The sequence below is a fragment of the Mesoplodon densirostris genome, chromosome 4, assembly GCF_025265405.1.
Source record: "Mesoplodon densirostris isolate mMesDen1 chromosome 4, mMesDen1 primary haplotype, whole genome shotgun sequence".
In the NCBI taxonomy this organism is placed as follows: Eukaryota; Metazoa; Chordata; class Mammalia; order Artiodactyla; family Ziphiidae; genus Mesoplodon; species Mesoplodon densirostris.
The window spans coordinates 88,367,119-88,379,103 of NC_082664.1; the positions used below are offsets into that span (position 1 = coordinate 88,367,119).

An 11,985-nucleotide genomic window follows, 5' to 3' on the forward strand; every position below is an offset into this window, starting at 1 on the left:
CGGGTTGTTGCCGGAAGCGAACCCGCGGCCCGGAAGTTGGGCAGTCAAGGCAGTGCGGCTCCCGCAGCGGCTTAGTCCGCGGACTGCTCGTGTCCTGCTGAGATGGCGAGCGCAGTTGCACCAGTAGCCGCAGCCTCCACCCTGCCTCCGCCTTTGGAGCAGCTCCGGCACCTAGCAGGGGAGCTGCGGTTCCTCCTTCCTGGAGTGCGGGGTGAGCTGACGTAGTGGGGACGGGCGACGGCCGGGGCGGGCTTGGGTGGGAAGGGGCGAGGCCGTGGCGGCGGCGGGGTCCGGGCGGAGGAGGTGGGGTCTGGAGGTGGCTCCGCTTACCTGTGCTCTTTCTTTTGGGCCGCCCGGCACGCACGCCGCGCCCACTAGTCGGCGAAGCCCGGGAGACCACCAAGGAGTTTGATCGGGAAACCTTTTGGAGGAGACTCCGTGAGTGCTTCTCCTGTTGCAAGCTGCCATCTCTCATCTCTTGCAGCGTCCCTACCCCTTTCCTTCCTGCTTTCCCCCGCCCCATCCTGTCTGTGGGAATACCTCGCCTTACCCATCCTCGGCACCTCTGAGATTGAGATAGAAAATACTGATTTGGGGTTGTTTTTTTGAGACGTCTCAGCCGGCAAGGGTGGAGAGGGAACGAACGCATTATCTTCAAAGTCCATGCAGCCGCTGGAGCCTTATCCTTTTGGCACTAACATATTGGCTCCCGCCTCCTCGTCTATCACCCCCCAGGTGAGGCAGCTATAGCAGTGTCAAGGGCAGCCACGACTCTGACCGAAGTCTTCTCTCGACTTCCACTGCCGTCACCACAGGTGGGCTTCACTTTCCTACAGTTCTTGTGATGCCTCGTTATTCCTTAGGAATCCTCTCATTTTCTTTCCACGTTTTACACTCAAAGCTGGGGATTTAATTTCCTCATCTGTCAAGTAAGATGGTGGTTCTCACATTACAGGATTGTTCTGAAGATCAAATTGCCAAATGGAGTAGCTGTCATGGGGTGGGCAGCTCTTCTAAATATTGGTTCATTCTGAAGTTCATCCTGGTTATTTCCCTTCTGATAATTTTTTTTAAAAAGCACTTGCTATTTGCTAGGTGTTTCCACATACATGATCCCCATCTGACAGATGAGTAAGCAGGCTCAGATGCTCAGGTTAAGGTGGATAAGTAGTGGAGCTAGGATTTAAATTAGGTTCTGTCTAATGTCTAAGCTACACCTTTTTTGTTATACTACACAATACTCTTTTATATTGAATTTTTTACATTAATAATGTAGACAGTATAAAATTCAAAAGATATCAAAGTTAAATGTGCTAAAAAGTTTATATCTCCTGTCCCTTGTTCCTTTTGTATTATTCCATATACACGCTATGCATATACACACTTATGTATATATACCTGCTTTTTACACAAATGATAGGATACCATAAACACTTTTCTGGACCTTTTTTAAAAAAACTAACAACATAGCGTGCAAATTGATTTTGGGGAGCATATATAAAGTTGCTCAGTTTTTTGTAATGGCAACATGGTATTCAACAGAATGGATATAACCATAATTTATTTAACCAGTACTATGTGGACATTTAAGTTGTTTCCAGTTTGTAACTATTATAAACAGTGCTGTGGTAGATTGCCTAATACAGTCTTTGTGTATATCTATATATAGGTAAAAATTCCCAGAAGTGGAATTGCTAGAACAAAGAATTTGTGCTTTATTATAAAACTTTATTATAAAATACTTGAAAGTAAATATTGTTGGCTGTGGCCAGGTATGCTCTATGCTCAGTTTTTCTAGAGCTAGGTATACTTAATTTGGGAGTAAGTTTGTTTTAAAATGGCATATTCATTGCCTTATTTTATTTTCATAGTCAATACTTTCATTCTCTTTCTCAATTATATATCTAGATGTTTTGAAATGAAAAAATCTTCTCTTGTTGCACCTACAGTAGTAAACTCTCTCCACTTACATACCTCAGAGATTTGAGATGAGGAAACGAGAGAATTGTATGAAAGTACTTTAAAAGTTTGTTGAAGAAAGTCAATCTTTATTTCAAAGGGAGTAGTAATGTTACCTTATTTTTCTTATGTGCTGACTCCTTTCTTCCAAATACACTTAGGACTTGTGGCTAAAATTCACAGCTAGTAAGATACCATGAGGAGCAAGAATAGAACTATTTTTCTGTACATGCTCAGGACAGTGGTTTTTTACTCATTGATGAAAAATTAGAATATGGTTTTATTTGAATTATATATATTTGAATCACAATTGCTTTCTTAGGATCTCAGCACATTAGTTCTATTAAAGAATGTTTGGGGGGTTTTTTGTTTTAATTCCAGTTCTTATGGCTTGGTATTTTTATGAAATTATATGTTTGAATGTTGAAACAATGTCAAATTGGCATAGAAGTTTCTAAGTGCTCTCAATCATTGTATTTATCCATCCCAGACTGGTAACAGACCATTTATGGACTGGGACCAATCTGTGGACCACATTTTGCATAATGCTGGCTTAGAATTGAGCAGAGAAGTGGGGACAAAGAAGGTAAGAGAAAGCCAGTGACTGCTTCGAGGAAAATAGTCAACATTGAGCATTGTAGAGTCCATGCTAATTACCTTTAGATATATTGAGATTCTGTTAGAAAGAGACAGAGACACACACAGAGGCAGAGAGACAGACAACTGGTTAATGGTCTAAGATAGAGTTGGCAAACTTTTTCTGTAAAGGGCCAGATAGTAAACATTTTAGGCTTTGCAGACCAACTACTCAACTCTGCCCCTGTAGTGTGAACACAACTGTAGACAATGTGTAAACCAAGACTGTTGGGACTTCCCTGGTGGTGCAGTGGTTAAGAATCCGCCTGCCAATGCAGGGGACACGGGTTCGAGCCCTGGTCCGGGAAGATCCCACATGCCACGGAGCAACTAAGCCCGTGCGCCACAACTACTGAGCCTGCACACCTAGAGCCCGTGCTCCGCAGCAAGAGAAGCCACTGCAATGAGAAGCCCACTCACCACAATGAAGAGTAGCCCCCGCTCGCCGCAACTAGAGAAAACCCGCGCTCAGCAACGGAGACCCAACATAGCCAGGGGGGCTGTGTCCCAGTAACACTTTATTTACAAAACCTGGCATTGGGCCTGATTGGGCCCTTGGGCCCTAGTTTGCCAACTACTGGTCTAAGATATGGTGAATACCTCAAAACAGATCACAAATATCTTGGGATATAGAGTATCAGGAATAAGTTTTTCCTGCTGTTTCTTCATGTCTTAATCAGTTGTCTGCTCAGTATTGGTATCCAGCTAACTCCTCTCTGGTATGTTATGAGAATAGCACAGGGCCTAGCTCATAATAGGACTTCAGAAAATGTTTGATGATGCTGTACAGATGTCTGATCTCTTCCACAGTAGATGGGTTGACCACATTGATCTAATCCATTTCCTTTTTTCTTTCTGAAATTGGCTTATCACCTCATAGGAAACCCAGAAGTTCTCTGAAGAAGTCCATGCTGCCATCAAGGCAATTATTGCAGTATACTATTCGCTTCCCAAGGATCAGGGTAAGCCACTCCATACACGTAAGCGTTCAGTTTATGGGATAGATCTTTGCTATTATGAAAGCTTCTATCCTGAAACTTTTACCTTTTCCTCATTTTGAGGATGTAATGTAACTTTCTCCCATAAAGTGCAGTCAAAGGTAGTTATGTAATATATGTGACCTCCATAAGTAAGCCTTTGTGCTAAGGTTCAGATGCTGTGTTCCCATCTCCCCTGCCTTGCCTGACTCTTTTTTTCTTTTTAATAAATTTATTTTATTTATTTATTTTTGGCTGCATTGGGTCTTCGTTGCTGAGTGCGGGCTTTCTCTACCTGCAGCGAGTGGGGGCCACTCTTCGTTACAGTGCATGGGCTTCTCGTTGCGGTGGCTTCTCTTTTTGTGAATCACAGGCTCTAGGCATGTGGGCTTCAGTAGTTGTGGCTCACGGGCTCTAGAGCGTAGGTTCAGTAGTTGTGGCACATGGGCTTAGTTGCTCTGCGGCATGTGGGATCTTCAGCCCAGTTCGAACCTGTGTCCCCTGCACTGGCAGGCGGATTCTTAACCACTGCGCCACCAGGGAAGCCCTTGCCTGACTCTTAACGTTTTTAATTCTCCCTGGCTCCTCCCTCTCTCAAACATTATAACTGCCACAGATGCTGGTTGGATATCAGTCCCATCCCCAGGCCCAGGCAGTCCCCAGGCTCCTCCACCCATATTACATCACATGCTGTTCCTGAGCTTCCTTATAGGTTAAGTGGCCTCCAGCCACTTGATTATAATCATGCTATAATTATAAATGAGTACATGTCTCATGGATCTTCAGGGCTACTCATGTGGTTTAAACTTGAAATGTTTTATCCACAGTTGTCAAGAAGCCACTGGTTTTTCTTTTTGTTTTTTTAAAATTTATTTTTGGCTGAATTGGGTCTTCATTGCTACACACCGGCTTTCTCTAGTTGCAGTGCACGTGCTTCCCATTGCGGTGGCCTCTCTCATTGCGGAGCATGGGCTCTAGGTGCGTGGGCTTCAGTAGTTGTGGCATGCGGGCTCTGTAGTTGTGGCTCGCGGGTTCTAGAGCACAGGCTTAGCAGCTGTGGCATACGGGCTTAGCTGCTTCACAGCATGTGGGATCTTCCCAGACCAGGGATCGAACCTGTGTCCCCTGCATTGGCAGGCGGATTCTTAACCACTGCGCCACCAGGGAAGTCCCAAGAAGCCACTGTTTTTAATGAATGAATACATGCTGTCATGGAAAGATTTTGTTCCAGATCTCTTTTGGAAAATATCACTAAGGAATGGTGGCAGGAGCAAGAAAATGACATGGGGATATAAATAAGACCTGAGCTTTGTGTTGGCACTCCAGTTAAAGCATGTGGGTGCACATTACCTCAAATTCTGAAGGGCTTAGACTCTCAGGAAAGCAGATGGTGACTTCTGGAAAGACGACCAGGCTGCTTAGTCTTTGGGTTTGGCTACAGGAATCACCCTGCGAAAGCTGGTACGGAGTGCCACTCTGGACATCGTGGATGGCATGGCTCAGCTTGTGGAAGTGCTTTACGTCACTCCAACTCAGAGGTAGTGATGCCACAGTTGGGGTTATTGGTTAATGGGGTTCCTTCTGGGAGGGGGAAAAACTCATTTTAACAGCAAAGTTACTGATAACTGAGAATAATGACCAGCAGGAAGGACCTTTTAGGAAACAGGAACCTCGGTTATTGATACATCCTTATTGATTCCTTTCTGCAGCCCTGAGAACCTTATTTCCTACAACAGCGTCTGGGAGGCGTGCCAGCAGGTGCCTCGGATCCCAAAAGGTGGGTGAGAGTGCAAAGTGGACATTGACTCTGCTGGCCAAAGCAGATAGACCTCTCATATCTAGCTGCCAGTTCTGTAGTATATATGTATTTTTACTTATATAAAGAGCTTAGTGAAATAGATCTGGTTTATCACCAACATGAAAAGATAGGTATTAATACTTTTTGCCAGTCTTTTAAGTTCTCATAACTTCTAAATTCAAACACTCTCTGGCTGTGGCTCTGTCTCTTGTTGAAAGACATGGTTTCCTCTTCTGGTCCTGCCCCAGGGGCAGTATTTTGAGGACACTGAAGCAGTTATGAGGTAGAGCCTGCTAGGCCAAAAGCAGTGGTCATCCAAGAGGACCATGATGAGAAACATCATATGACCATTTTATTTCTTCCTGTGGTGAATGACAAAAAGCTTTTCAGCCTGTCTGAGTACCCAGAGGATGTATGTGAGAAGAATTTTACATTAAACTGCTGCCCTTGTTGACTGTCCTTGGCACTCCTTTCAAATGGGAACATTGTTGCTTTTTGCAGACTTAAGAGAATTGCTGGGTTTCTTCTCTAATTGTAGTACTTCCAATTCTTCACTCATAGATAACAAAGCTGCAGCCCTTTCAGTGCTGACAAAGAGTGTGGATCTTGTGAAGGACGCCCATGAGGAAATGGAGCAGGTGAGGGGACCTTTGTCTTTGATGGTCATCAGAAGGCAACTCTGTGTCTAGATGAGGATCGGTTATAAAGAGAGAAGATGTGCTGAGCGTTGACCAAATAGGTCCCATCCTCACTCCTGTTCTCCATCTCCTATCTCCCACCCCATGCTGGTGTGTGATTTAGTACCATTCCCCTCTGTTCCATTGCTGCACTAGGAGAGTCAGAAGAGGGTTTATGAAGTGATTCAACTCTGTAGCCATTAGGGAAGTAGCTGGCTAAAGTTTGGGGACAACTCGGACATGATGCTGAAAGTACAACACCTTTTTATTTTTTTGGCATTCACATGTATCATGGTGTCCCTTAGGCTGTGGAAGAATGTGACCCTTACTATGGCCTCTTGAGTGACATTGAGGAGGACAACTCTGACAACCACGGTGATGAGGAGGATATATTGGGATATCCAAGCAATCGGGACTCATATTGGTCAGAGGAAGATCAGGAGCTCATAATCCCATGCCTTGCACTGGTGAGAGCATCCAAAGCCTGCCTGAAGAAAATCCGGCTCTCAGTGGCAGAGAATGGGAAGAAGGATCAGGTGGCCCAGCTGGATGACATTGTGGACATTTCTGATGAGATCAGCCCTAGGTAAGCGTGATCTCCACTCAAAACATCTGAGCAGCAGCATTCTGATGTCAACTTGTGCCGTCAACTCAAGGTTTTTCCCCACCTTTTTATTTTGAAAAAGGTCAAACCTACAGGAAGGTTGAAAAAGTATTGCAGTGAGTACCTATACCTCCATCTAGATTCACCTATTGTTCACAATTTTTTCTGTATTGGTTTATTTCTCTATAATTAGAGGTAGCTTTTTAAAAATTGAAGTAGATGTGCCATGTTTATCCCTGAACCATTTGAGAGTAAGTTGCAGACATTAATGACATTTCACCCCTAAATATTTCAGCGTGTATCTCCTAAGAACAAACATTCTTACTCTTAGTATTATATTTAAGAAATTTACATCGACTATAATAATGTTATCTAATATTCAGATTTCCCCAGTTGTCTCTACAATGTCTTTGATAGCTTTTTTTTTTAATTCAGGGTTCCGTCAAGGTGTCATACCACATTTGGTTGTCTTCTCTTTGGTGTCTTGGCAACTAAACAGTCCCTGTCCTTTTTAGCTTCTTTTGACATTGACTATTTTTTTTAATGTATTTTTTTGACATTGACATTTTTAAAGAATCCAGGTCAGTTGCCATGTAGAATATCCAACAATCTGGATTTATGTGATTGTTTTCTCATAATTATATTCAGGTTAAACACTTTTTGGCAAGAATATCACATAGTTGAGTGTTTTGTGCTTTTCATCGCATCATATCATATCGGGGAGGCACATGGTGTTAGTTTGTCCCATTATTGGTGGTATAGTAATAACTTGATTGCTTGGTTAAAGTGGTGCCCACTTTAGTGGCATTCAGGGATGAACCCTGCCTGTGTTAGTTATTAAATTTATGGTTTCAGATCCTCACATTTTTAACTAAATTAATCATGTCCCATCCTACTGGTCAAGGGAGGTTTTCCCCCCAGCTTCCTAGTGAAACAGGGTATGTATGTATTCCGTAAATACCAGTTGAATTGGTTATTTATTGGTTGCCCAATTTAAGGAACTGATAAGCATTTCTGGGAGTCATTTTTTCACTAGTCACATCCTTAGTTTTGTACTGGAGACCACCTAGCTGAGCTTTGTTCCTTTTTTGTTAATGGTTATTTTTGCTTTCTCCCCTTAAGTGTGGATGATTTGGCTCTGAGCATATACCCACCCGTGTGCCATCTGAGTGTGCGAATCAATGTAAGTACCGGCTTTGAGGGAATAGCTACAGACCTAATTGGTAGAATTTCAGTAATCACTAGTATTTCCTTTAAGCTATAGGGAATATGTTTATTTGTTACACTTGGATGCAAGTACAACAGTAATGTCATGATGTGTTTGTGCTTGATCTTTATCAAGCTGAATTTGAATTCTAATAGCCACGAGCTCTGGTAGTACTCTCTTCCATAACCACTTGGGTAATAATTTAGAAAAAACCTAAAGACCTTGGAAAATCCTGCTTTGAAAAAAAGTCTTAATTACTATAGTGCTTTAGGATTCTTTCAACCTGAAGTCACAAGTTTCTAATTTCCTATATAGGCCAAAATAGGTGTTTCAGAAACATACTCTGTTTTAATATCAACACATTGTGTAATTTAACCACAAGGGTTAAGCTCTTTATAAAAATCTGATTTTATTGTATTCTTTCAAGTCCTGGGTCCTATGCTAGAGTTCTATTCTCTTATTTTTATAAAATTCAAGTTCTTATGTCTCATTTTATTGGAAAGAGAAGCAAAACTGCCAGTGGCTTATATTTTACCATCAGATGTATCAATCCTAATAATATTTGGTAAATTAGTGGAAATTAGAGTGATCAAATGTATCTTCACAATGTGCAAACACCTTGGAGTACAATAGGGTCCTTTTGGGCATTAACTTTTTTTTATTCCACATACACTTTTTTAAAAGTTGACTTCGTAAGAAATAAACATCTTTAGCAATATGCCTTGTCAGTTACCCCAAATAAAATTTTAAGGAATGCACAGTGTATTGGTAGCATACATATACCCTCATGTTATCTGGTTATTGGTATTCCTAAAATTCTGTAAGTAAATTAAAAAAAAAAAAATCCAGAGGCTTCCCTGGTGGTGAAGTGGTTAAGAATCCACCTGCCAATGCAGGGGACATGGGTTCAAGCCCTGGGCCGGGAAGATCCCACATGCCGCAGAGCAACTAAGCCCGTGCGCCACAACTACTGAACCTGTGCTCTAGAGCCCATGAGCCACAACTACTGAAGCCCACACACCTAGAGCCCATGCTCCGCAACAAGAGAAGCCACCGCAGTGAGAAGCCTGCGCACCACAATGAAGAGTAGCCCCCGCTCACTGCAACTAAAGAAAGCCCACACAGCAAGGAAGACCCAATGCAGCCAAAAAAAAAAAAAAAAATCCAGTTGTTTCTGCTATATATATCCTGAGCCAGCAGCAGTTGGGACAAATTCAGGTTATATTCTTCCTTTTTCTGTTTTCTTTAATTAAAAAATATTTTAAATATAGAAAAACTTATAAAGATGTTATAGCAACAGTATTAATAAGATTTTGTGATCCCACCACCCTAATCTAATCAACATTTTTGTTTTTCACTGTTTTCTCCAATGGATTTTTTATTACTTGAGTATTAAGTAATAATACTTAATGACTTTTTAATGACTTTTTATTACTTGAGTATTAAAATATTTTAGCTCTCCTTCCCCTCCACCCCCTATTTTTTCCCTCCTTTCCTTTTTATGGTAGGGCTCAGGGTGAGTAACTTATCTTGTTTTTTTCTAGTGTGCAAAACTTGTATCCGTTTTAAAGAAGGCACTTGAAATTACAAAGTGAGTATGAAGACCTATCCCCAAATAGCTTTTTGAGAATAAACCTATATAGCCATTCTCAACTCCCAAACCCCCATTTCGAGGAGTAGAAGGTGAGTGTAGTGTTTTCTTTCAACTTTACCTGTGGAGCAGCTGTATTTCTGCAGAGAAACTTGCATTTTCTTACTGTAATTTTCCCTGTGCTCCCTTTTGAGGATGGGTTTTTCCTTGACAGTATAATAAATTTAACTTCTAGTTTTCCCATTCCATTTGCAGAGCGAGTCATGTGACCCCACAGCCAGAAGATAGTTGGATCCCTTTACTTATTAATGCTGTTGATCATTGCATGAACAGAATCAAGGAGCTCACTCAGCATGAAGTTGAATTATGAATTTTCAGGCTCATTTGTACTCTCCTCTCTCCCTTTCTTACTGTCGCAGCCAAGCTCTGATGTCTGCTTTTAGAATGGGGCTAGGATACTTTCTGGACTGAAAGGGAGGTCCTATCTATACCTATCAAGAGACATTATTACCAAAGTTTGTTGATTAGGCCAAACTGGCAATTATTTATAAACCATATGAATATGATATGTTTTTCTGTGCCAGATATAAAAGATAACTGTATGAGTTTTTATTCTTGAGTTGCCTCTCAGAGATTCCTGGGGAAGCTGCCTTATTCCCTATTTGCAATAACATGTGTCGTTTCATTGTGAAAGATGTTGATAGTCTCAATAAAATGCTAACCTGCTAGTGGTTAAATGAGTACCTTTCCAAAGTGTCTTTTCTACCAGAAATATGTGGGTTGAGACTAACAACATTGCTTTTGTTTAGGTTTATAGGTCTAAAGATCTGATTCTGATCAGAAATATATTTAGAAGAAAGACTTGACTTTTTTTAGAGCAGATGTCTCCAGAACCCCTCTTAGTACTTCAGCATGTTATAAAATATAATTATTCTTACCAGAAGTTCTTCTGAATATTATTCCAGTTTACTCCATGCCTCTATTGGTATTGAGCTTGTGAAAATTAATAAAGGGAAACCTTTAAAATGGAGTTGAGAGGCCAGAAGGGGCTGGGGCGGCTCTCATGCAGTACCACTCTAGGTCAGTAACAGGAGGGACTGTCAGTTTTGGACAGGAATGATGTACATTGCCTCTCCTAGGGGAAACTGACTACCCCAGCTACTAAGCCAGTGAGAACCCCTCATCACCCTGAATTCTTGCTTTCCTCCATGGAATTTTGTTCAAAACAACTCCCAGCTTCCTCCTTTTTCCTCCTTCATTTGTGGGACTTGCCTGTGGCTTTTCCTATAGCCTGTTTGACCCGAATTGCAGTTCTTTTTTTTTTTTTTTTTTTTTTTTTGCTGTACGCGGGCCTCTCACTGCTGTGGCCTCTCCCGTTGCGGAGCACAGGCTCCGGACACACAGGCTCCGCAGCCATGGCTCGCGGGCCCAGCCGCTCCGCGGCATGTGGGATCTTCCGGGATCGGGGCACGAACCCGTGTCCCCTGCATCGGCAGGCGGACTCTCAACCACTGCGCCACCAGGGAAGCCCTGCAGTTCTTTTTTATTCCTGAATAAATCTATCTTGCTGGTAAAATAACGCTGTTTTATTTTTTAGGTTAACAAGCTCAGTTGTTAGGTTTGTTCACCTTATTGAACAGGGTTGTTTTCCTTACACATACTTGTATTGTTGTTCTCTATTTTGTATTACATATCCCCAAATGTAAGTACAAAATTTTTATAAATCAAAAAATTTTAAATGTATAAGAGAGTTTATATAATATTAAGGGCCTCTTCAGTTAATCCTTTTGCAAAACCATCGCCAGTTAATTATATTTTTGCATCAGTCTGGAAAATCACATCTTGGAAAGCAAGGTAAACCTGGAAGGTCATATCTTAGAAAGCAAGGTATACAGTTATGTATATTCTGGTGACCTGACTTAGGCCTTATGTATGTACTACAGGTCTCCACACTTCTATTGCTGGTCCTTTGTCTTGTATAGATGTACTTCATCACATCTGCCCTTCTGATGTCCCCATGGTCTCTTTAGGTATAATCAGCAACAGCAGCTGTCCTTTTTTTAAATTCCCACCACCCTTCCTTGTTATCTTCACTAGTTTGTTGTATTTTTTAGATTCCACATATAAGTGATATCATACAGTATTTATAGTTCTCTGTCTGACTTACTTCACGTAGCATAGTACCCTCCAAGTCCAGCAGCCATTCTTTTGAGAGACTAGTGTGTACTTGGGGTCAAAATTCCTTGAGTCAAGGGTTTTATTTTATTTTATTTTTTTAAGAGTTTTAATTTACTTTTATAAAGTGCCATTCTGTACTTTTAAAAAGTGTTATAAGGAAAAGGAACTAAAATCAAACAGTATCAAAGCAACAAAATGTAAGCAAACAAAAAAACTTGTAACTGTACAAAAAGAGTCCAGTTCTTTTATCTATCTTTCTTTATAGGTCCTATTTTCTTCTTTTTTTTTTTTTAGTAAGTCCTATTTTCTTTATACTTAATAATTGTGTATTTCTCTACTGGACCAAATTTGTTATTAA

At 41.4% G+C, this 11,985-nt stretch overlaps 1 protein-coding gene across 1 annotated transcript; it reads left to right on the forward strand.

Annotated features, from left to right (window-relative positions):
• The first annotated feature begins 19 nt into the window (after nt 1–19).
• CCNDBP1 (cyclin D1 binding protein 1) lies at nt 20–10,186 on the forward strand. The gene is made up of 11 exons (XM_060098319.1): nt 20–211; nt 379–438; nt 736–815; nt 3,476–3,557; nt 5,014–5,110; nt 5,282–5,349; nt 5,932–6,008; nt 6,353–6,633; nt 7,774–7,834; nt 9,403–9,449; nt 9,705–10,186. The coding sequence occupies exons 1-11, from the start codon at nt 103–105 to the stop codon at nt 9,817–9,819; spliced, it is 1,077 nt and encodes a 358-aa protein (XP_059954302.1). The 5' UTR covers nt 20–102; the 3' UTR covers nt 9,820–10,186.
• Nucleotides 10,187–11,985: the final 1,799 nt, after the last annotated feature.

Bases quoted from the DNA above. Each gene is read 5' to 3' on its own strand.
- CCNDBP1 (XM_060098319.1), top strand. From the start codon at position 103: ATGGCGAGCGCAGTTGCACCAGTAGCCGCAGCCTCCACCCTGCCTCCG. The intron at 439-735 runs GTGAGTGCTTCT...ATCACCCCCCAG, and splicing joins AACCTTTTGGAGGAGACTCC to GTGAGGCAGCTATAGCAGTG. The intron at 816-3,475 runs GTGGGCTTCACT...ATCACCTCATAG, and splicing joins TTCCACTGCCGTCACCACAG to GAAACCCAGAAGTTCTCTGA.